Source organism: Zonotrichia leucophrys, chromosome 4 (genome assembly GCF_028769735.1).
Source record: "Zonotrichia leucophrys gambelii isolate GWCS_2022_RI chromosome 4, RI_Zleu_2.0, whole genome shotgun sequence".
Taxonomy (NCBI): domain Eukaryota; kingdom Metazoa; phylum Chordata; class Aves; order Passeriformes; family Passerellidae; genus Zonotrichia; species Zonotrichia leucophrys.
The window spans coordinates 54,582,876-54,606,092 of NC_088173.1; the positions used below are offsets into that span (position 1 = coordinate 54,582,876).

At 36.7% G+C, this 23,217-nt stretch overlaps 1 protein-coding gene across 7 annotated transcripts in view; it reads left to right on the forward strand.

The window, feature by feature from the left end:
• EVC2 (EvC ciliary complex subunit 2) overlaps nucleotides 1-22,763 on the forward strand; it is a 60,528-nt gene extending 37,765 nt beyond the window's left edge. For 5 of the 7 annotated variants that reach the window (XM_064711770.1, XM_064711774.1, XM_064711772.1 and 2 more), the window contains 10 exons: nucleotides 5,402-5,561; nucleotides 6,044-6,508; nucleotides 9,441-9,641; nucleotides 10,928-11,050; nucleotides 13,830-14,057; nucleotides 15,752-15,960; nucleotides 17,385-17,472; nucleotides 19,677-19,870; nucleotides 20,740-20,841; nucleotides 21,322-22,763. In XM_064711770.1, coding sequence (XP_064567840.1) covers nucleotides 5,402-5,561; nucleotides 6,044-6,508; nucleotides 9,441-9,641; nucleotides 10,928-11,050; nucleotides 13,830-14,057; nucleotides 15,752-15,960; nucleotides 17,385-17,472; nucleotides 19,677-19,870; nucleotides 20,740-20,841; nucleotides 21,322-21,670 — 2,119 coding nt within the window. In that variant the 3' untranslated portion in view covers nucleotides 21,671-22,763. The remainder of the gene's footprint in view (nucleotides 1-5,401; nucleotides 5,562-6,043; nucleotides 6,509-9,440; nucleotides 9,642-10,927; nucleotides 11,051-13,829; nucleotides 14,058-15,751; nucleotides 15,961-17,384; nucleotides 17,473-19,676; nucleotides 19,871-20,739; nucleotides 20,842-21,321) is intronic. The other 2 variants (XM_064711773.1, XM_064711771.1) reach the window with 2 other exon arrangements.
• Nucleotides 22,764-23,217: the final 454 nt, after the last annotated feature.

A 23,217-nucleotide genomic window follows, 5' to 3' on the forward strand; every position in this document is an offset into this window, starting at 1 on the left:
AAAAAGTAGACCTGGAAATAAACTGTTGTAATACACACATTTAATTTACTTGGGATATCATAGCAGACCCAGGCAGACTGAGTACTCTGTGATGGGATACTCAGAATCAAGGTAGAGAGGTAGAAATGGTGACCCAGCAGACACACAGAAATGTAGGTATTTAGAATTGTATGGCTGTGAGGAGCACTGAGGGAGACATTGTGCTACTACCCAGGGAACTGTGTTATTTTGGCATATGGAGAGATTAGTGAGGAGCCTGCCAGGGCAGCAAAATAGGTCAGTGTAATGATAAACAACCTAGCACTGCTGCTGTTGGTCCTGTGCATGCAGCTTTATTTGTATGTTTGAGATGTCTGTATTGATGTCAGTCACTGACAATATGTGAAATGTGCATTAAGAGAACTAGATGAACACTGGTCTTTCAGGTGTGTTTTTTTCTTCCATAATGTCAATTTAATTAAAAAGTAATATAGTATTAGGAAGCAGGAAGTCTGTTAAAAGCTATCAAACATTGCATCTGTTGATGTGACAAAATAATTTATCAGGGTGTTTAGGTATCTTTTCCTTGCTTTTCTTTTTGGTTGTCCTGTGTTCTGCCTCATTGGAATCATAAAACGCTAAGTTTATATTGAATCATCCTGAGTTTAGCCCCCAGATTCATTGAGCAGAGAGCTTCTTCCAGTAGTCTTGCACTGTTTTGCTAAGGTCTGCAGCTGTGTGGCTCAAAGACAAAATGTCCTGGAATCAGAAATATAGTTCAGACATGTCTTTCGCAGAGAGTTCCCTTCCATCAGTTCATGTCTCTCTTTGGAATTGTATTATAAGATCGGAGATGTTTTCTCTGATGATTTGGTTATGTCAAAAGCCTTTGTGAGAACCTCACTGTGTGACCATTGCAGTGAGCAAATGGGACTTCTTGAGCTGGAAAAATCAGTTTCACCCATTGTTTAATGCCTGTTATTGCACTTACCGGTCACAAAACATCAGCTATTAAACAGAAAGGAAAGGCATAGTGTTAGTTAATCATGGATCTCATGATTAACTCATGGATCTCATCCCCAAAGATGTATTAAATGTATTAAAAAACTTTCCAAACACCCCTACACTTCCAAAAGCAGCAAGTATTATTATCAAGATGAGAAATTAATTTTTCTAGCACTCTCCTATAAAACTTGCAGAGTATGTATTGGTTGGTTGTCTGTGGAGAAAGGACATGTGCCAATAGTTGGAGACATCATTTGGAGGGCAGCAATCCCATGTGGCTTTCTGGGCTTAGAGCTAGTTATTTTCCTGTAACTTCCCACACCTGCTGCTGCAGTAATTCCTCTCAGACAAATGTTGGCCAAACTCTTATAATTCATTCTTTAGCTGGTGTGATTATAAAACTCCAGAATGTAGTATCTCAGTTTATTTGCTACTGTTTTGTTTTCTACAGGCAAACTGGAATAGCCTAGTATAACTCACGAGAAATTCATGATTACATAACATAGGCTTGTATTTCACTTTCTAACTAGAAAGTGATTTTGGGAATGTTTACAAATTGGAGGACTAAAATTTGAGCAGCAAGAGCAGTCAGGTCTAAACAGTACTTTAAATTTGTAACCACAGTATCCTTTTATTTTTCACTTTATGATTGAATCTGCTTGCTAAATATAGATACAGCTCTGTCTTAATCTATTTTTTCCAGCTTTATAATAGAGTGCCTTAAGCTTACTGTTACAAATGGAATTCTAAAATACAAAACTTAAATGGAGAAGAGAGAAAATATATAGATTAGATATACTACAGATAGATGCAGTGATAAACCAGCAGGTAGATATTGAGGGGAGAAGTCTTTTCAAAATGAAGCTTGATTAGTATGTTTAAATAAAATGTCCCATTTGTCTGGACTAGTATTTCAGTACTCAGTGTCTTTTGAAAGTCAAGTGTCTGGACTGCAGTGCCAAAAAGCAGGAAAGGAGAATTTAAAATATATTCTGTAAGTATCACCTATGTAGCCATCTCTCATGGATTTGAGGGACGGCTACATAGGCTCTTTATGTTTTTTCTTAAAGAATAATGGGCAAAAGGGCAATACTTGAGGCATTGTTTATCTTAGGTTGTTCTTGCTATCAACAGAGGTGCAAGGTTCTTGATGGTTTTAAACTATAATATTGGTAAAACACTGTGTTATTCTTTTGCCAGTATCTTCTTGTTCACAAGAAATGTCTTTCTTCTTCTGTCTCTTAAAATTGAATTCAGTTCTTCTGACTCATTAGATACAAATGGTTGCAAACTTGTTCATAAATTTCTCCCCAAACTTAAATTTTTTTAAGACCTCAAGGATTTCTTGTGTACTGTGTTTCTAAAATGGTCAAAAGATTAAAGCAAGCACCTTATGCTGGTCTTGTTCTTCTTAATAATCACCATTTATATGGACCTTGTCCATAGAGAGTTTTCCAGCAATGTCTTCACTGGACATCTGTGGAAGTCAGCAGTAATGCATCAGTGTGAAGTTTTCTAATAATCTCTTAAAACCTTTTCTGCTTGTAGTGCTCTGCTATATAGGGGAGGCATTTATTGCCCTAAATTTTTAACATGAATTGTGTTCTGGACAACAGCAAGATGCCAATTCAGCAGGTGAAATCCTGATGTAGCTGGAGTAGCATGGGCAGAGTCATGCAGGTTGTCTCTCTGTGGTTTCTGTATGGTGATGTGATTCAGCCTCCATGTACGTTCAGGCCTGTGCAGCTTTTCTGCTTCGTATCGATCTCGCTTTTGCTTTAGTGATGCTCCTGTTCCTTTTCAAGCTTTCATGAAACAATTTTCCTTTGCTGGGGTCCAGCATCCCAGAACACTGATTCCCTGTAACATCAAATACAAAGTCCTGCTTTTTACTTCAGTGCTCTCTGTATTTGCTCCTTAATTTGTTGACTTTCATTCAATACAGAGGAGTCAAGGTCTCTCTCTGATTGACCTGTGATGCTGCTGCTGTTGGCTCCACACTTCACCTCTGTACCTTCCTTGGTGCTCACTGCCTTTGGGAGGATTTCCCTTTAAACATCCTTGGTATTACCACAGTATTCTCCTTCATTAAAATTCTCTTTGTTCAAAGATATGTACCTGCACATTTCTTCAGTGATTAAATTTCCACTATGCTGAGACCAGGCAGTTTTATCATACAGTCTATACTATCTCATTTTCTTTCTTCTCTCCTTTTGTTTTGCATTTCTATTTGGATTCCTTTGAGACATCTTTTATTCTTAATACTGTAATTGTTTTTATATTGTATTTTTATGAAACCAGAAATGAAGATGTCTCACCAGGATTGAGCCTTTTAGGAATTACCATAACACCCATTAATATAAGTTTGGACATAAATAGACATAGGGCTTCTGTGATGGGATACTGCATCACCTGCAATTTTAGCTGTGGACATACTGGATCTCTAAATAAACCAACTGAAACACTGTAGACCTTTTTTTTAAATCCTAAAAATAGGTAGCTATATATCATCTTCCTATCATTCTGTGTTGCATGACTTTTCTTAAACTTTCATTTGCTGTGTGGTTCCAGCACATCTATCTTTTTCTATTGCAGACTGTTTTCTGTGCTCTGGACAGCGATTTTAATTGGATGTAGCAAGCCTGCGTTTATTTCCTCAGTACAAAAAAAGATGAAGGTGTTAAAAATAATATCTTAGTTATTATCTTTCCACACTTTCTCACCATAATTAATTACCTTTATTCACACATCTTTTGCCTTGGGTTCAGTCAAAAAGGAGGGGGAGGATTTAGAGTTACCAAAAAAACCTTGGTGCTGTTAGGGAGGTTTTGACATAACACTCAATTTTAAGATTGATTAGTTTCAAGGCAGAAATTACCTGGCCAAGAATGATGCTTGGTGGATTACTCTCAAAATACTGAAAGGTATTTTAATCCTCTTTGCAGATTAAAGAAATGCAATAGATAGACTTTGAAAAAGCTCTGCAAAACGAGGATCTGTTTTGTTGACAAGACTGTGATAAAGCACATCTGAATTTCTATCCAGCACATACATTATCTAGGAGTGGTGATTCATGGCTTGCTCAGATAGTTGTGGATGCTTGAGCAGAAGATGGGGAGGTGTGAATTATGGGTTCTGGCCACCCTGGTTACAGTGCAGTGGGTGCAAATAAGCTAAAATTTGGTAATCTTCTGCTTTATTTTAGCATTTATTTTGAGGATCTTGGTTGGAATTAAGTTGTCACAGTAGCAGTAAATCCTAATAAATCAAAATAAGACTCTCCTTTCTGGAGAAGGGCTTGTTTACCACATTTAGATACAACCTTAATTTAGGAATTGGGCCAGGTATTACACTGGAATGAAACCTTGAAAGCCTTGGATTCATCTGAGTCCTGACTCTGTAATCTTTGAGAAATGGGGACTGGATAGGTAAATTAGAAGGTATCTGTATAACATCCAATTTCAGGTCAGGAATTGGTGCTTTCAATTCAAAGTCTTGTGTTAACCTTACGACACCACATTTTGTAAGTCCGCTGTGCTTAATAGAAATTATAACTCACAATATCCTACAGCCCAGTCTGAATTAAGATGTTCTTTTATTCTTCTGTTGAATAAGAAAGATTTGGGGAACTTGTAATGTAAATGTAATAGCAGGAAAGTCTGAAATTCAATTTGAGTTTGTGGAGGTGGAGATTTTTTTTAACTGTTGCAGCCACTGTTGAGATCTTGTTTTCTCTTTGACATTAAATACTGTAGCAACTAGAGGTAGACCATAGTGTTGAACTTCCACTTGAAGCACTGTGGGCTTATGACTGACAATTTGCTGTTTCAGATAATTGAATTTTGCTCTTATTTTGATTTTTTTATAATTCTTCTGATGTAAAATTAGTAGAAAGTGTGACTATAACTATTTTGTGGATATGATTGCTTTGTCTATTAAAAATAAAGTTTTTTTTACTTGATTAAATACTTTAAAGAGAGTTTTGTTTTAATAAGGAGAAGGAATTATAAAAAACATAAAATGGCATTTCCAGGGCATTAAATGAAAAAAATTAAATATGAATAATATATAAGGTTTAAAATGTCTCATTTGAATATCACATTACAAACTGATGTGTAATTGATTTTGCACTTGCCTGTCCTTCCCATCTGTCCTTTCTGTCTATCCTTCCTGTCTATCCATCCTTCTTCTTGTTTCTTTTTATACATCTTCACAAATTGCCTCAATTCTGTGCTCATCTCTGAGATTGTCCTCTGATTATCCCCTTCCTTGTTTGATTCTCCTGGGTATCACTGCTAAAGAAACAAAGATTATTCTTTGTGTCTATTTTGCTGAGCCTTTTATGGTGCTAATTGCCTCATATATCCTTTTGCTCTTAAGAATTTGGGATAACAGCCTTCAAACACTGTTATTACAGAGCAGGTCATCTACCTGAAAGTCACTTGGGAATCCTGCTGGACCGAGCTGAGGCTGAAATTAATTTTGTTAAACAGAAATTTGATCGTGATTTAAAACAAGAAAAGCAGAAGCTTTGCCAGAAACTCATTACCAAACGAAGGCGGGAAATGCTGCAAAAGGTAATTATTTTCCATGTTTTTATTTTCATAGGACTTATAATGAATTAGAAATTGAATTGATGGAAAAATAAGATGTAGTTCTTATAGCAGAGGTCAGCACTGCCAGGAGCGTGGTTTAAAATAAGTGCCAGTTGGTTTTAACTGTGTACCACCATATTTTGTATTAGTCATGCAGTAATTCATAGCTGTGAAACCACATGATGATGCATTTGTTTAGATGTTAGCTCTTTTATCTAGCAACAGTCCATATTATCACAGCCTTTGTATCTAACAATAGTCAGAGTTATCACAGACCTCCTAGGTGCTCACAAAGCTGATCTGTTGAGGGCTAGGTGATCCTCCGGGCACTGAAAAGTAGTTTCGAGAACATGGAAAAGAGAGAATATGAAATTTTGCATTGCTATGAAATTCATACTTGAGGATCTAGAATTCAAGATGTTCTTTTTTTAAAACTTTGTTCCTCCTTTTGGTAAATGAATCAGCAGAAAGAGCATCAGAAGGAGCAGCTGTCACTTGGAGACCCCTTCAAAACTACTGATGAGATCTCTCACTACCTGAGACACTGGAAAAATCTTCTGAGTGACCACACCATTGAATTTGAAGAACTTACTGAAAAGCTTGACAATCAGGCCAGTGAAGAGCTGAAGGAGCTTCTATTTAGCCTGGCAGAGAAAGCCATTGAGGAGCTTAAACGTGTTCAGTGTGGAGTGGTTGTGCAAGAGCTGGTCAAGCTCAATGTGCCAAAGTTGTTCCTACTAGAAGTTGTGGAGGAGCACAAAAAAGAGATGGTGGTTAAACATGCACAGCTTGAAAGGGAAGAACATGACAAGAGTATGGCTGCTGAAGAGCTGCTTCAGCTCACCAGGCAGAAGCTAAGCCAAGAGCTGGAAACTGGCATCTCAGAACAAAAGAAAATAAGGAGCTGGGAACAGTCAATATTCATGCAAGTATCTCTCTGTACTCTTTTCTTAGTTACTATGGCAAGTAGAATAGAACTGGGAGTTTTCACACCTGTTCACTTGTTATTCCTAATGATAGTTCTCTGTTGGGAACTTAAGAATTGATTTTTTTTTTTTAATCGCTCAGCCCATGCAGTACCAGTGGGTGAAACTGCAGTGGAAATCCTAGGAAGCAGCAGTCTTGAAGCTAAAAATGTGAAATAAAGGTTTTATACTTCCATTCATTCCATGGGAGGTATCATTTAGACATCTTTCATTGTTATTCTCAGTCTGTTCTGTGAGTTTCCACACTTTGGAAATGCCAATTAGCATGTCAGACCTAACTGGCCCCAAGTCTAAGTTGTATATATTTCTTCTAGCCGCAAGTCAAGCCTTACTCATCAGGTTTGGTTTAAGCTTTGGCACAAAGTACCCAGTGCAGTATCTGCCTGTCCTGCTCATGGCTCCACGTGTCGGACTGGGCTGCCGTGGCCTGGGGACAGTGTGTCCCTGGCACCAAGCCCTGAGCCAGACAGGCATCATGGCCCAGGCAGAGCTGCAGAGAGGAGTTCTGGCCCCTTGTTAGAAAGTGTTAGGGCCATTGCTGCCTGCTACAATGTGACCCTGGGGAGGTGGGAAAGCAGGTGGTGGCCTTGCCATAGCTGGGAGACCTTGCACAGGGAGAGCCCATGGCTGTGGCCAGGAGTGGTTGTGCCTCTCGCAGTGGGCAGAAAGGTCCCTGAGAGATCAGGAGACGTTGGTGAGCATTTCTTGTTAGCTTTCAAGTACATTTATGTCTGGTTGTTTGATTGCCTGAATATTTGCAGTACTACATGTCCTATACAATGTCTATTTAATAAGAGACATTGTTAGAGACATGGGAACATGAAAAAATAAAATTGCAGCTTTAGGGGAAGCAGCTGGAACAGGTAAACCTATAATAAGCTGTGTGGCTCTGAAGAAAATGTACCAGGCATAAGAGATTGAACAGGGAGGGAGAAAAAAAAAGAAGAAAAAAAAAGACACCGGTAAAAGTTTCTCCTTCATACTTCTTCTTTAAAGCAAAATATATTTGTATGGGCAGTTTTATCCAGACAGAATAAGTTTTCCTGCCACATACTATAAAACCATATAACAGGAGCATAAAAAGAAACTTTACCCATTGCATTTGCTTTGCTGAAGAAGAAAATTCCATTTTTTCCCATTGTTTTGGTTCTAATTTCAAGGGCTTTGTATTTTATTCAGCATTTTAAATACTTTTCTGTGAGTCATTTATACGCATTTTCGAGCGTGTCTTAACTATCTCTCACTTACATTGCCAAGAGCAGACCTGCAGGAATATGGAGGTAGATTGTATGACCCAGCAGGACTTTACTGTTTATGTGTTAGTATTCCATAATAACTCTGTTCCAACCTGCAGTGTGCCTGTCATATTTGTTAGATGCTATCATTATTTGGAGCAGCAGTAATCTGTTTGGGTTTTTTTTTTTTCAGTAAAATGCAGGAAAATATATACAGAAAATGCAGCCACAACTGTCCTACCAATAGTCCCTTAGAATCTGTCATGGTCTTTTTCCAGTCCACTGTCTGTCAGTTGTGGTATTTTGATGACAGATGCCAGCTCTCATGTTTATGTTCTCATCTGCTATCTAGTTTGCAAAAAGCATTATTTTGAATGATACTTTTCATTTTTGTTGCTTATTAAAGAGACCATGGGTTAGTCCAAAATATTTGTGAAGATTGTTAATGCTTACAGTCCTTTTTAAATATAGACATATAGCAAAACTCTATTTGCTGTATTTAATTTCCTATCTTTCTCTATATATCTATGTATGTGGATTTATGGCATGGTTTTTCCTCCATGAGTCTAAAACAAGATGACAAATGGTTAAGTATGCTGTAAATGATCTGGACTAGTTAGGAGTAGTCTTGTCTAAAAGTAAACAACTTTTTGAAGGGAAAAACTTCATGCATTAGAAGTTTTTAACTGTTCTTTTATGATTCATTAGAAAGAAAAAAGGATTTCTAAGCTCAGATATTTTAGTGAAATGATGAGGCAGTATAGGCCTGGTATACATTAAATAAAAGTATCAGTACTAATGAAGCATGCAGCATAATACTGTTTTCAATGAAAAGTCCTTTTTGAAAAACATACTGTTCATATTTTTAATACAAACATTTTTGTGGAATAAAAGAAATTTCCAAACAAATAAAAGTATGTTATTTTTTGTGAAATATTCTTAAGGAAATAAGATACACAAGGTGAGAAGATGAGTATAGTCTATGGCTAATCAGAGCTGAGCATGCTTTATTTTGAAGTAAACATCAGCTTGACCCAGTGATCAGTTTCTTAGAGATCTGTGTTGAGAACCTTAATTCTGCAAAATGGGAACTTTGAGTAATTCAAATTATTCTTAAAATATATTGTGTTTTTCAGACTGCAGAGTGCCTTTTTACAATTAGCAGCTGGAACCATTGTTATCTGTTGATCAAAGCGATGGCATATGCATTTATAATAGGGAGAGATTTTATTTTATTTTTTCTTGCTCAGTAGCTGTGGCTGGTAAGTGATGGGAAACAGCTCAGGGAGGCTTTATGGGAAGCTTTTATCTTGATTTCAGCTGAAGCTCAGTGTATTGTCTGAAGAGGTGGAAGGATTCTATGCATAGGAAATGTGCTAAAAATATTAATTTATTTTTAAAATATTCAAAAGCTGTTTTCCTTTGAAAATGAAATTTTACAGTCCAGGAAGCTCTGTATGCAGAATTTAAGGTAACCTCAAGAGTATTTTGTACATGGTGAACAGCTAACTGATATATGAAATAGACCAAAAAAGGATGATCACTCTGTGTCAAGTGTTTGTGTGCATGTCTCTTACATTTTATGCAATATTGCCTAAATCACTAAACAGCAAATGGCTCTTGTGTTTTTTAACAGGCAGCTTCTATGTTTACCCCTCTCACTCTCAGAAGAGGAGTTGCTTAGAATGAGACAAGAGTTGCACTGCTGCTTCTCCCAGTTGGACAGCAGCTTGGCTTGGCCCAAGATAAGAGCAAGAACCTTGCTTCAGGCTTTTGAAGTGGAGCAGAGGGACACTGAGGTGCTGAAAGTCGAGCAGAATTTAGCAATGACCAATGAACAGGTGAGAACAGTGTGGGATCAGTGTGGGGATGTGGAAGGGGATCCTGGGGGTACCTGTGGCTGCTGACATTGGCTGCTGATCTGGATCTGTAGCTTCTTCACAGGTACAACAGCAGTGTACACTTCTCCTGTCTGCATGGACCAGTGGGCTTGAAGATAATTGTTTGGGCAGCAGTTGGATAAATAGGTGCTTTTCACATACACCTGTGTATTTCTGTTGCTTTCGTGAAAATTATGGGAATTTCTGAAAAAGACCCTTCTACATTGTTTTGTCTGTTTACAAAAATAAAGTTCCTGAGTTAGATGGCTTTTCTTGGCAAGAAATTTGGCATGATTTATGTTTTCTGATTGCAAAATATTTAAGTGTATGCAGGCAGTTTGGTGTTATTTCCCAAAATCTAAATATGTGGAAGATGAGGCTTACTTAAAGTTAGAGAAATATTTCCAACAAGAAGTCTATCTGCCTATTGAATCTAGCCCTTTATAAAGAACCGTGTGAGGGGTGTTTCATTCCTTCAGTAAAGTGCAAAATCTCTGGAATTATAAATTGTTTTCAGTTCTTATAAAATATGGGAGCCAAAAATATTTCCTGTATTAGTTGTGTCTGAAGCCATCTTAAAAAGGAGGACTTGCCCTTGCTTTGTTTTGGTTCAATTATGTTTTCTAAACATGTAAATTATGCTGGGTTAATTGAGCTAGGAATTAGCCTAGTTCAAAGCCTTAATAGTTTCTAAAGTACTAAAGGAGAGAAATGACTTTGCAAAACCTTACAGTTGAACAGATGTTATCATTTCCCCAAGAGTACATATACTTAGTTGGTATTCTTGTAAAGAAATAGAAAGGTCAAGAGTAATTTGATTACATGGAACGGTGCTTCTTAATATTATCATGGTTCATTTGTGATTCACAGACTGTGTGTTGAAAACAATGTAGATCTTAAATTAATATTCTTTGTTCATTTTTAACTGAGCTGAGGAGACAATGTATCAGTTAAAATCTTCTCTTATTATCACTGCTAAAGCTTGTTTAAAATCAAATTTATATGCTATGAGTTTTCATGGGAAGGATGAATATATAATTCTACTTAAAAGAAATTTTTTTTTAAATTCTAACTTTGTCTGAATGTCCAAAATGAATGTTCTGAATGAATAGGCAGCACCTTAATTTCAGATGTACTTTCTCAGTGAAAGTCATATGTTCCAAGTTTTTGATTATAAGTAATAATTTTAACATTAATATCTTCATATACCTCTTACAAATAAAGCATTTTTGCTCATCTTGTTACAGCAGCATTCTAAAATGGGAAAAACAGGATCCAGGAATAAACATAAGTTAGATATTCTGAAGAAATCTTTACAGGACAAAATTTTAATTTATGAAGACTCAGTGAAAGGTGAAAATTTGAATAGGGTAAGTACAATCTTTTCTGGACTGAAGTTGAAACCTAGATCTTTAGTAATTAAAGATTGACAGCATTCTATCAATGTGAATAAGAACCAGAGAAAAAAGGTGTAAGGTATAGTGGCATGATGCATCTCCCTACCATTGCCTGCCTTTATCAAAATGTTGCATTTCACACTTAATAGTTCTTGCTTTGTTTTATTTTTTGCATCCTAGTTACAGAACTGGTTTCATGTCTCACCCCATTTTCTTCCAATGGTTCTGGGGCTTGGTGTATGCAAGATTGCAAGGCTCCCCTAGACCTGTGGTTTTCTAGGAAGGCTTTCAAAACATGGAAGGTGCTTCAATGCATGCTTCAGCTGAGCAGCATTTAGTTCCTGGACATCTGCTAATGCTGCTGAAAATCCAAAAATGGATTCTTAGATCCAAAAGGTTTTTGGGTAGGGTCTGAGTTTATTTGTATAGAGCTAACTGAAAGGAAATCTTAATTCTGGTGGGTACCTTTTAAAAATACACAGCCCCAGTCTAAAGTTAATCCTTGAGAAATGAGTGGGGCCAATCTTAATATGGGATTTTGAAGGCTTTTTACTTCCCTGCTAGTAGATGTTCCAAGAGATCTTTCACATGTGTATGATATGGATAATATTAGGTTTGCATGTCAGGAGGACATTGCAAGGACATTAAGTTTGTTAAACAAAGGTAGTGCACAGCTGTAGAAACTATGCATGACAAGCAGGTGTCATTGGTAATTAAAATTAGTAGATAAAAAAATAGTTTCCAAAGAGATTGCAAGATCAATTTTTGTACCAACTGGGACAAAAAGCTGTTTTTATACCTATTTCTTAGCTTTTTATACCTCTGTCCTGAAAAATGAAAAATACTGGGTTAATGTGTTAATTCAGAAATAATTTCACTTTTATGTGAGACCAACGCATCAAACACATTGTTTGATTTGGTTGCAGATGATAAAAGTGAATTTTTTATCTAGTCTAGCACCCAATCTTTGAAAGTGAGAGCAGGTGCTTGGGCAAGACTACAACAAGAAGGCAAGTATGTTCTAACACTGTTCACAAGTTTAATAACTGTGGTCTGAGAATGTTCTAATCCTTTAATAGAGGCATTAAAATTTTGACTTCAATACCTAATGCCCTGGTCTTCAAAATTTAGGTGGTTTTAGTACTCTTCCTTGGATGTACATCAGATTATGGGCTAAGCTTTAGAGGCAAAAAAGTACTGAATAGTTTAGTAAATGTAAGGCAGCAAATACTGTCTTACATTTTTATTAGAATCTTAATTTTAAAATTGGAAATTTAACTTCTCTAAACCTCCTTGCTCCAGTTTTATATGCACCATCTGGCATAGCTGTTGTCATTCTAATTGTATGGCTGGTTTCAGAGCTGGCAAGAGTCAGAAAGAAACTGTGGCTGGGAGTAGATAGCAATACCAATTGAGTGATGCAGCATTTTGTTTGTTTAAGAGGAGTTCATTTGCTGTATAATGTTGAAGATGTCTCACAACCCTCATTGTAAAATACTGTGAAATATTTCTTCCTATTTTAAAATATTTATATTAATTGTATACTAATTTAAAGGATGCATTATGTTTAAAAGATTAAATATTACTAACTGTTCTAAAACACCAAGTAGTGGAGTTGGAGCTCTCAGGGTTGCATGTGCTTTCTGTATCTGTATTTTTTCTCTCTTACAATCCAGCTCTCTGGGCCCAAGTGAATAGTGCAGGGGGAGAGAATACAAACTACCTGGTAATTGTTTACTGTAGTCTTTTGAAGATTCAGCTACCTAAATGTTAAATATGCAGTGGAGCCATCAGTGTCTAACCTAGACATCCACGTTACATGTCAGTGGGAATCCATATTTTAGGATAGGAAACCTACTGAGAAGTATGTTTTCTTTGAGTATGAAGGGAGCTTAGAGTGACAAGCTGAGATGGAAGCACCTGAAGAAGGTAATGGCAGCTGGCTGCTCTGGACATTGTCCCACAGAAGCACAGTCACAGTGCAGTGTCTTTGGCTCTCAGTGGCACAGCATGGAGAGCTCATCACTCACATGCATTGGCTCGTGTGCCTGCGCATGCTGCACTTGCCTTTCACCCTTCAATAATTCCTAGGGGGGTTCCATCAAATGTGTGGCAGCAACACAGCTATTGAGTTAAATCACTTTGATTTTATGCTGTTTGATGTTGATCCAATCCAGTTCTAATCTTAGTTGAAATCCGTTGCCAATAGACTTTTGATTTACAGTTTAACTCTGTTTTATATAAGAAGGTTTTTCATTATTTGCTCAAAGAATAGTTGAATGTCATCAGTCAGCATTAGCTGACACTTGCCAATTTGAAACTAAATACAGTCTTTCTATAAGTTCCATGTTTTTTTCAAGCAAAAGGGCATATTTTATCATTCCATTTAACCAGAGATTTATTTGTGTTTCTAGCTTTTAATTTTATTATAATAAAAATTATATTGATCCTCTGTTTTAGGTTTGCATTTAATATTTCAGTTTTGACTACCTGAAAAGAAAGCCTGATCTCTTTGAAGTATTTGACTGTACTGTAATTTTTAATTTGGATTACAGTAAAAACTTGAAATTGAAGGTTAAAAACACTTCTTGAAACAGTATATTACATTGTAAGATAACAGCACTGATTTCTTTGCTGTCATAATACTGCTTAATTACAGAGTACTAAAATCATAAGTGTGCATGTAAGAGTTTCTGTTAATCTGTTAATCTATCTTTTGTGTTTTGGTTTTTGTTTTGTTTTTTTTTTTTAGGTAAAGTATGAATTGCAGCTTGAGAAAGAATGTCACCTGCGCAATCTGGAAAATAAACTTGGAGAGTATAGTGCTTCTTTAGCCTTTCAAAAGACTGTTAAAAAATCCAAAATGCTGGAGCTGTATACTGCTATCATAAATGTGCAAGCTTTGCTCTTTGAACAACTGAACACATCAAAAACCCTGTCAAAGCTGGAATGTATTCAAATTTTAGAAGCACATAATCCTGTAAGTAATGTAGTTGTTAAAAGAAAAAAATCCTGTTAGGAAACAGCCACTATTAGAGTATCTTTGATTTAGCTGCTGGTTTGCAGTTTCTGGTTGTCCAGACATTAATTTCTGTGAGTATGTGCACTTCACTGCATTCAGTAAAAGACATAAAGAGAAGGAGAACCAAGGAAGATTGTGTATTATTATTTTTTATTTTGTTACAGTTGCATGCAGGCAGAAAGGGCTACTTAGTTTTTATTGATTGAAAGAAAGACAGTTTAGAAGTGATTTGGACTCATGACAGAAGAGTAAATTGTTGTGTCTGTCTTACAGAATTACTCCTGTTATAATGCTGTCCATATGCTAAATCCATAACCACGATATGCTGCAGTTGTCAATTTTTAGAGATTACCTATACAGCCTCCTACCTGTCTCACTCCAATCACACTCATGCAGCTTAAATAGCAGAAAATCTAGGAAAAACCTCTTCCCTTCACCATATTTATTACATATTTGATATCTGCCAATTTTCTAATCCTTTTTTAATACTTCAGTGCTCCGTTTTCACAAGGACTTTTTTCTGCATCTGCTATTTGAAACCATCCAAGTGAAGCTTGGGGAGAGCACTGGAGTAGAACAAGCAAAATGGGTTTTTGAGAAAAACCTCTTTGCTAGAGGGCATCATTAGACAGCTACTGCTGTGAAAATTCCTTGTTTAATTTTAATGTGGTCATCTCTACAGAGTTTTTCAGAGAGTGGCAGTTAGAATGCTTATATGCCTCCAGTTTTTCTTGAATTTGTATTAGAGCTGTAGGAAATAGTGAAAGTTGAATGTAGGAAGCATATTTTTTGCCTTTTGTGCCTTAAGTGTGAGGGGGCTTTTCAGAGAAGTTGCTTTTACCTTCTCTGTTCTTGAGCAGGTGAAGAAAAAGATTGAAGAAGGGGCAGAATTTAGACCTAGAATAGCTAACGCTGGGTTAAATACAGCTGGTGAGGCAGAGGAATGGATTAAAATTCAGCATTTTCTCCAAGGTACAGGTTAGAAAGTGGGGCTTTGAGATAGTAAGCAATGTAAAAGTTGAGGTGAGACAACAGTGACATTGGAAATAGGAATATGGAGCCTTCCTTCTGGTGTCTAGTTTGACTTTTTGATCAAAGTGAGATTTTTAGCATGGAGGATCTAGTCCCCTGAAGACTTTGGATTTTAACCTTTTGGTTTTCTGAGCATTTTATTTTAACCCTGACTTTATCAGACTAATTATGAATTACTGCCTTTTAACTTAAATCCCTTTGATATTAACTGTAAATTTGATATAGTAAAATTAATTAGTCTGAGTTTCTCAAGCTGTTTCAGTGGATTTAAGCAGCTTACAAATGAATGGTTCCTTAGTTTTGATCTCAGCCATGCTGACAGTCTAGTTGCTGGAGGTCCTCTCCAGTGGAAGGTTTCAGAGAGCATTGACTTTTAACACAATGAAAATTGAGTCATAGCTTTCCTCATTGTTCTGATATTCATAATGTGCCAGTCATGTTTACTGAAGCTGTGCAATGAATTGAAAAGTGTAATGACTGCAAGTGGCTGGGTAGAATAAGAAATGAATAAAGTAATATCAGAAAATCTGATACCATCATCTTTTTTCTTCACTCCAAATGAAATTCTTTCTTTCAAGTTATAATTTAACTTCTTATCATCATGCATTTTCAACCTCTAGGAGATTGAAGAACTTGAAAAGAAGCTGGAGTATGAAATGTTGCATAAGGAGTCAGTGCAGCAGCATCTAATGAGTAGGCAGAGGTGGATTCTGGATGGTTTTGGACTCTCAAACGAAGCTGTGGACACGAATGCAGAAAGACATGTGACAGTTCTGTTAAGACAGGCCATGAATAAATGTAAACAATTTATAAACCTGTACCAGCAATGGTAAGTTCTTTGGCCTCAGGTTTTACTATGTTACTGCAGTTATTATGGACTCTGGAGAAGCAGCAGGAGAAATGTTGTGCTGTTCTGGAGAGGGACCATACATCTGTATTTGATCTCTGCCTTCTTGTACTGTGGCCCAGAGCATAACTGAGAAGTTGGGAATATTGAAATGAGAAACATGAAAAAATAATAACTTAGTAGCATATAAATGGTGCTGTATGTTGCATGGCAGTCACCATTTTTTTGACAGGGATAGTGGAAAAATAATGATACTCCTTAGCATTAAGGAGGAAAGTAATTTTATTCCTATTGCTTTGTCTCCCAGGAAGATAGGGAGGGACTTCAGTGCAGCATGATCTGCTGGGGTCAGAGGAAATAGCTGAGACAATTTAAATTGAATTTCCATCTCCATTGTCGTACTGTAGACTGAATTCCCTGGCACACAATTATTTTTGATGAGATGTATAAACTCCTCTTCAATTTCAATTTTCCCTGGCCAGTTTTTAAGTAAAGATATCAGCGACAAATAAAATGCCTCTTGGGAGGTATATAGAAATATCTGTCTTGTCATAATGTCTGCCTAGCAAAAATGGGTGATAATTTGCAAAATTGCAGCCTATTGTATTACTTTTATTAGGGTTACAGGAGGTAGAAATGACATTTCCATGTGTATTGCACAGTATTAAAAGCCTAGCACATTTCAAGCTTCATGTAATGTCCTCAAAGTGTGCTTACCATTAGAAAGTGGTTTTCCATAAAAACCACTGATATATTAAAAATGGCTGTGATAGTGGTAAGTCTGTTTTAATTCTGAAAAAGCTAGAGCATTGCTCAGTTTAGATGAACATCTTTCCTGTTGCAGAAGTGAGGAGTCAGTAGAGGATCAGATAAATCTCTGCACCAGTATCCACAAGCTGGTAACCTATCAGAACAACCTTCAAAGAAACTGCAGCTAGGCTTTACTTGAAAACTTATTGGAAGGAACAAGTTTTGTACTTTTGTACATTGCAAGATTTGTACATGATGTCATCATGTTTTAGTCCAGAAAAAAAAATAATCACCAGCAATGAGGAAGTTTACTGTTTAATGTCATATTTCAACTGCAAAAAGACCCACAGCTTGCCTTAAAGTGTGATGAAATTTAAAAAAGAGGGAAGAAGATGGAGACTGTTTGAATCACATTGCTTTGGAATGATTCCAGATTTGAATTGTGTGCAAGAGCAAAGCCTTAGATTCTGGTGTTTGCCTGGGGGTTCAGGGAAGCAGGGAAGAGAATTTGGCATGTTTTAGAAGTTTGGCTGCTCACAGCAGATTTGCTGACAGACAGATATGCTTCCTGAATGGGCGACCTTCCAGTTTTGTTTCCTATAATGCAGTCATTGCACCTGGGCAGATTTCAATGTTAATTCTGTCTTTCACTTCAGCTTGAGAGATGAGCAATGGAATTGCATGGTGCTCGAAGATCTCCTGGAAAATATAGAAACGAATGCGTTTTTGGCAATTTATAGTCAGGTAAGCATGAAATTGAACAAAGTTCCAAGTTTAAATTACAGCTGTATCTGGATATCAGCTTTTCTTCTTTTTTGGGAACCATTAGATGTATTTAGAGTTACTCTCTGTTAGTAGTTGCTATCAGTTTGCAGCCTATACTATCAGTCACTTCAGTTAATTCTGGGCTACATTTAGCCTTTTGAATTTTACTGGGTTATACTTCTGTTTATTCATTTACAAATCCTTTCAGGATTCGTCCTGTTGCATTTCATTCTATAGAGAGCTGAAGTGCCTGTTTTACTGGTTAACAGACAGATTTACAGTTGAATCTTCATGTAATGAAAAAAGGGTCTTGTTTAGATTTTGATGAGTGTTAAGAATGATTTGCATTTAATATGTTTCAAAATTAAATGATAGCAGGACTGCTAGTTAAATTTTCTAGTATCATTACTCCTACTTGTTTTCAAAACTGGTTTAAAGATCCTAAGAACATTTAGCCAAAGAGAGCAGAATAGGTCTCAGAGATCTGTCATGTTTATTCTCACTTAATGTTGCATTTTGTAAGTTTAGAGAAGAGCAGTGTTTAAAGACCAGAAGTACAAGACAGTACTATAGAAATTAGACTTAGGTGTCTGTATTAAGACTTATGCTCTTATTTCCATTCCTCTGCAAAGAAGAATCAAATAATTTCTTTCACTAAGTAGCCTTAGCAAACATCTCTTTGGTGTTCAACTTTGGTGCCCAGTCATTATGAAAATATTTTAAGAACTGTACGAATTTACTTATTTCTCATCAGTTTTAGGATTTTGTCTTGTTAATTCTGTGTGATCTCAGTGGTTTCCATGTAAAATCGGTAACAACACTGAAGAGGCCAGAAAACTTTCTTACCTTTCAGAGAGAATTCTTTGCTTGAAGGACAATTAAGGGGAAAGGAGGTTGATTGATTTCTTTATTTTGTGTGGCTGTCTAAATTTGGCTTAAGACTGCTTTGCTGGTGATGTTTTGTTTCTTTCAAAGAGGATTCAGGTAATCCAGGAATCTTCTAGGCGAATTTACTCCTCTGAAAAGTTGTCATACAGAAAAGAAGGCAAACATTTGCTGTGACTTTTTGAAACTACTGTGGACAAAGAACCTGGCTGTCTTCCTGGGATCTTGTGGGGTTTTATGTGACATGGGCTTTGTAGTCATCTCCTCCATCAGCACTTACAGGAGGGTCTGCAGAGTGCTGATAACTCAGCTGTCATGAGGCATTGCATTTGGCATGTCTTACCTAACTTCAGCTACCTGAGTTACATGTATGGCTTGAATAGACAACAGCAGCTTTTTTCTGGCACTCTTTGAGACATTTAACTTGTTTTCATTTGCCTTACTCTTTCCTTTCCACATAGTCCTCAATATTTTGTAGACTTTTTATATTTGATACACACAAGAGATCTGCAGAAATACCCTAGGGACAGTGTATTTATGACAACAGAGCAGAAAATAGCAATGGAAATTTGGTGTTTGGAGTGGGGCAGGAGATGAGGCTGGCTGAGTGTCTATGCAACAACTAAATTTGAATTCAATCTACTTGAACATTATATGAACATGCTTTACCATTGACCTTTGGGCAAAAATAGGCAGGATGTTTGGAAATAAAAAAATACTACCAAAAGAAAAGCAGTTCTTCACTTCACCCCTTAACAAGTGTTACAAGCTGTTCTCTGAGATTATCACAGAAACTTGTGTTAAGAGAAGCTGAACAATGATGTGATCAATCATGACAACTTGTAAAGTTTTTCAAGGCTGTTTTTCCCTCCATAATTTTACAGACCAAGGAATGCCACATTGCTTCCTTGCTATCTTGAAATTATTTCCTTATAGTAGAAGAATCCATAAATTAGTTAAGCCTTACATGTTAGAATGTAATTGTCTTGTGATTTTTCAAATCAAAGGGCATCAAGTACATGCCCTGAGCAGATATGCCAAGATCAACTGATTATTTAGCATTTACATTGCCAAAATCCCAAATGAAATGGACAGCCATAATATACATGGGCCACTGTGGGTAGAAATAGCAGACATGGAAGTGTGAGCACTTGATGCCAAAATTGTCACTACTAAAATAATCTTCAGTAATATTTTTTGCTTCCATAATGACTATTTATTTAATAACAGTAACTAAGATTGGCTAACATTTATTTTCAATGCTGAATTTATCTGTCTTTTACTCATTTATTCTCTAGGAGCTCCGTCTGGCAGGTTATTTAGCTAAACTGACGAGAGTGCCAGTGGGGGTGTTGCACAGGGTCCTGAACTTGCTGCTGCCCTCCAGCCCACAAAGTGAGGTTCTTTCTGTCCTTGATTCCATCAGTAAATATTCAGATGGTGCTGTTGAAAGTGAAAGTAATGCAAATGAGTCTGGCAGCTGTAAGAAAAGGTAGGTGTGGTGTTTTCTGGTAGACCACTGCAAGACAAGATTGTTGTTTTATGTGTATGTCTGTTTGCTGGACAATGAGATGGACAGCTATAGAAAAAAATCACAGGTGCATAAATTTCCTTTTGAACTATTTTTCTGGGGTAAAAATACTTCAAAACTACTACCTTATTTTGTGAAATGTTTTAACTATAATAAATTTATGGATAAAAACTTAAAGTAATTTTATAAGTTCATTAATTAAACAGTTATTTCATAGATTTATAAATCCTGTTCTGATCATTTTCTTTCTGTTGCCTGAATTGGAGTTTGTTAAAATATTTTCCTTCCACTTTTTTTTTAATAATGTTCATGACACACCAGGTTATAGATGTTTTAAAGATGTAAAGGAGATCCTCCTTCCCAATAGTGAAAGTTGCAACCTTGCAGATGTCTGTTCCTTTGTAGTTAATTACTGAAGTTCGAGGTGGGCACTGAGTTTCCCTTTTCTCACAGACACAGGTAGAATCTCAGGGCCTTTGTCACTCCCTTTAGCCCCATTAACATGAGCTAAAATCTGTGCAGTAACACCAAGGGATGCTCAGGATCTGCTCTCCCAACTCCCTGCCATGACCTGGGCAGGAGACAAAAGCAGATGTTGGGGCACTGAGCCCAGTCCTTGGCAGCTGTGCGTTCTCAAGGAGCAGATAAGAGTCCTTGGTACCATGCCCTGAGGTGTGATCTTAACTGATTTAAATGATTTTTGGCAGGGCAGCAAGAGTTCTTGAAATCTCTGACTACATTTGTGCTGTTGCTGTCATGGGTTTGGTAGCTAAAGTCAGAGAGGGAAGAAAAATGTGTATATTTGGGGATTTTTTTTCCTTCTCCTTCAGGAAGAGCCAAGAGTTGTGGCAAGCACTGGAGAACAAAATAAGGCAAGATCTGATAAACAGAAGTTTAGAAAAGATCCCTTCTCTAAACAAGAGAAAAGACAGGTAAGGAGAAAACCAGAACAAACATACTGGGTGGGTTTTTTTTTTCTTTATAGTTTATTTAATGGGCCAAGATTCTTCTTACAGCTTTTAGAATTAGTTCATAATATGCATTTTCTGGCACTTCTCTATCTAGTGCTTATGGTTCCTACAACATATTTACACATAATAAGCAATATAGTAAATACCTAAAAAGATTTTTCTGTACCTATACACAAAATTCTCACATTTTTCACATACATTGCTCATCTCCCCTATGTTTATTTATTATGAGGTTGCCTTTCCTTTTGCAATTTTGTATCTCAGAAAATGATACGTGAATTATTGGGAATTAGAATGAAAACTACAATTCTCTCTGTTGAAATATGATTTTCTTTAGCTTCCAAGTAGCTTCACCACTTCTGTGGCTAGGTGTGGTATAGGACGTTATGAATTTTTTGCCTCAGTTTTCACTTTTCACCTCAATTTTTCTCATTAATGTAGTTTGATAAAGAAGAAGCAACTTGCTGTCTTGGAAAAAGCAGTTTTCATTCATCTGGGATGTTCACCTGCACACCCTCCTGTGGAACAACCTGATCCAAATGATCCACCAGTTTCTCTGAGCTCTGCAGCTGCTGAAGCCATAGAGCTCTTGGACACAGGGGAGAAGATACTTCTGTTCCGTGAACCAAGTGATCCAAAACTTGCTTTGCATAGTTTTCCAAGGAAAAAGAAGAAGAACTTTCTTAATTCTAAAAAGGCTGCTCGTGCAAACGTGGACTCACAAGAGCAACTTCCATTTAGAGTATCACTTAGGGAAGAGGAAGTTATTTCAAATTCAGTAAAATTATGAAGAAGAATGAAGTGTACAGTTCAAATAACATATGTGTTGTTTTAATCTGATTTGTCTGATATTGGAAATAGATGTAATTTTAGAATGGCACAGTTGGTGATGTGCATCTTGCATTTTTTAATTCCTGTCAGTGCTTTGTTGTACTAGGTAAATATGGGTTTTCCATGATGCACATTATGGCAGGCAGGACTCTGTGTTCCTTCACTACATTTTGGTCATTTTTGCACTGATTTTACCATAGTTGTATTTTCATAATTTATACAGGAAGGTTATTTATTGTATATAGTAGGTACTGATTCACTCTTTTTTTATTTATATTTTTGTGGTAAGCTGCAGTATAGCAGATGACAAGAAGAGATGTGGTAGAAGAACCACATGTCCTCTGTTCTCTGATTTTATATTATTCTAGTTAATTCACTGTTTAACACTGTGTTCCTAATAGGCTTTGCATGTTACTTCTGCAGTCTGTGTTCTGCAATGACAGCTGGTAGTCCAGATCTTTAGCATATACTGTGTACTGAGCCTTTCATCCTGGAGTAACTTCAGCATTTCTCTGTTTCTAAACTTGCTTCTGTTGAACTGTGGCTGTGGCTACATTTCCAAACTGTTACATATTTACAACCTGTTGCAGTCTTTTCCTTGGTGAAGCAATGTCATCACATTTGCTCAGTAGAAAAGTGAAAAATGTAAATGGGCGTGTAATGCCTTCACGAGCTCTTTTGATTGCAGTGCTGCCAATTTTTGCAGTTTTAGGTATTTTTAAAGTTCTTATTCCTGAATTTCTCTAAGTTGATAAGAATATAATTTTATACTTCAGAAAGAGTTAATTTTTAAACCTGTCTGGTTGACTTGAAGAGTCCAATAAACATGAATCCCAAAAAGAGGAACAGGAAAAGCTAATTAAAATAACCACATGTAATTATTAATATCTTGTATTATTCAAGCCTGTTTTGAAGGTGTTGTAACTGTATTTGAATGCTGTGCTCTGACACCACTGTGATCACATCTTTTCTATTTTTTCTTGTACAGATCTTCAGTGCCTTTTTATTAATAGGGTGCCATATTATTTGAAAATTAAAATGTTATACATGTATCTACAGTTGGCATTTTTTTTTCCCCACTTCTCTGACAAGTTTGAATATTCATTCCACAGAAGACAATTAGTGTTTCCTATCACTACTAGCATTAGAAATCGTATGCAGTAATTAGAATGACAGTCCTAATTATTATTTGATTGCATTCTTCAGTCTTTTCATGGAAGTACTTGCTGTCACAGGAAGAGGAGTCTGTCAGGGTTGTGGGAGTTCAGAGCTGCGGTTTTAACTGGGTCTGGTATTTCATCCCCAAGGCATGAGTGGGTAAAGAGAAGGGTCTGTCCTGCCTTGGAAGTGGGCCAGAGCTGTACAGGAGGAGCCTCAGGTGTTTCAGAAGAGGCAAGAAAGCAATTGGAAAACTTGGACAGCTCATGGCTGCAAGGAGCACTTGAAAGCTGAAGTACCTTCTTGAATGTCAGTCCCTTCAGGATGTCTTTGCAAGCCCAGGCTCCT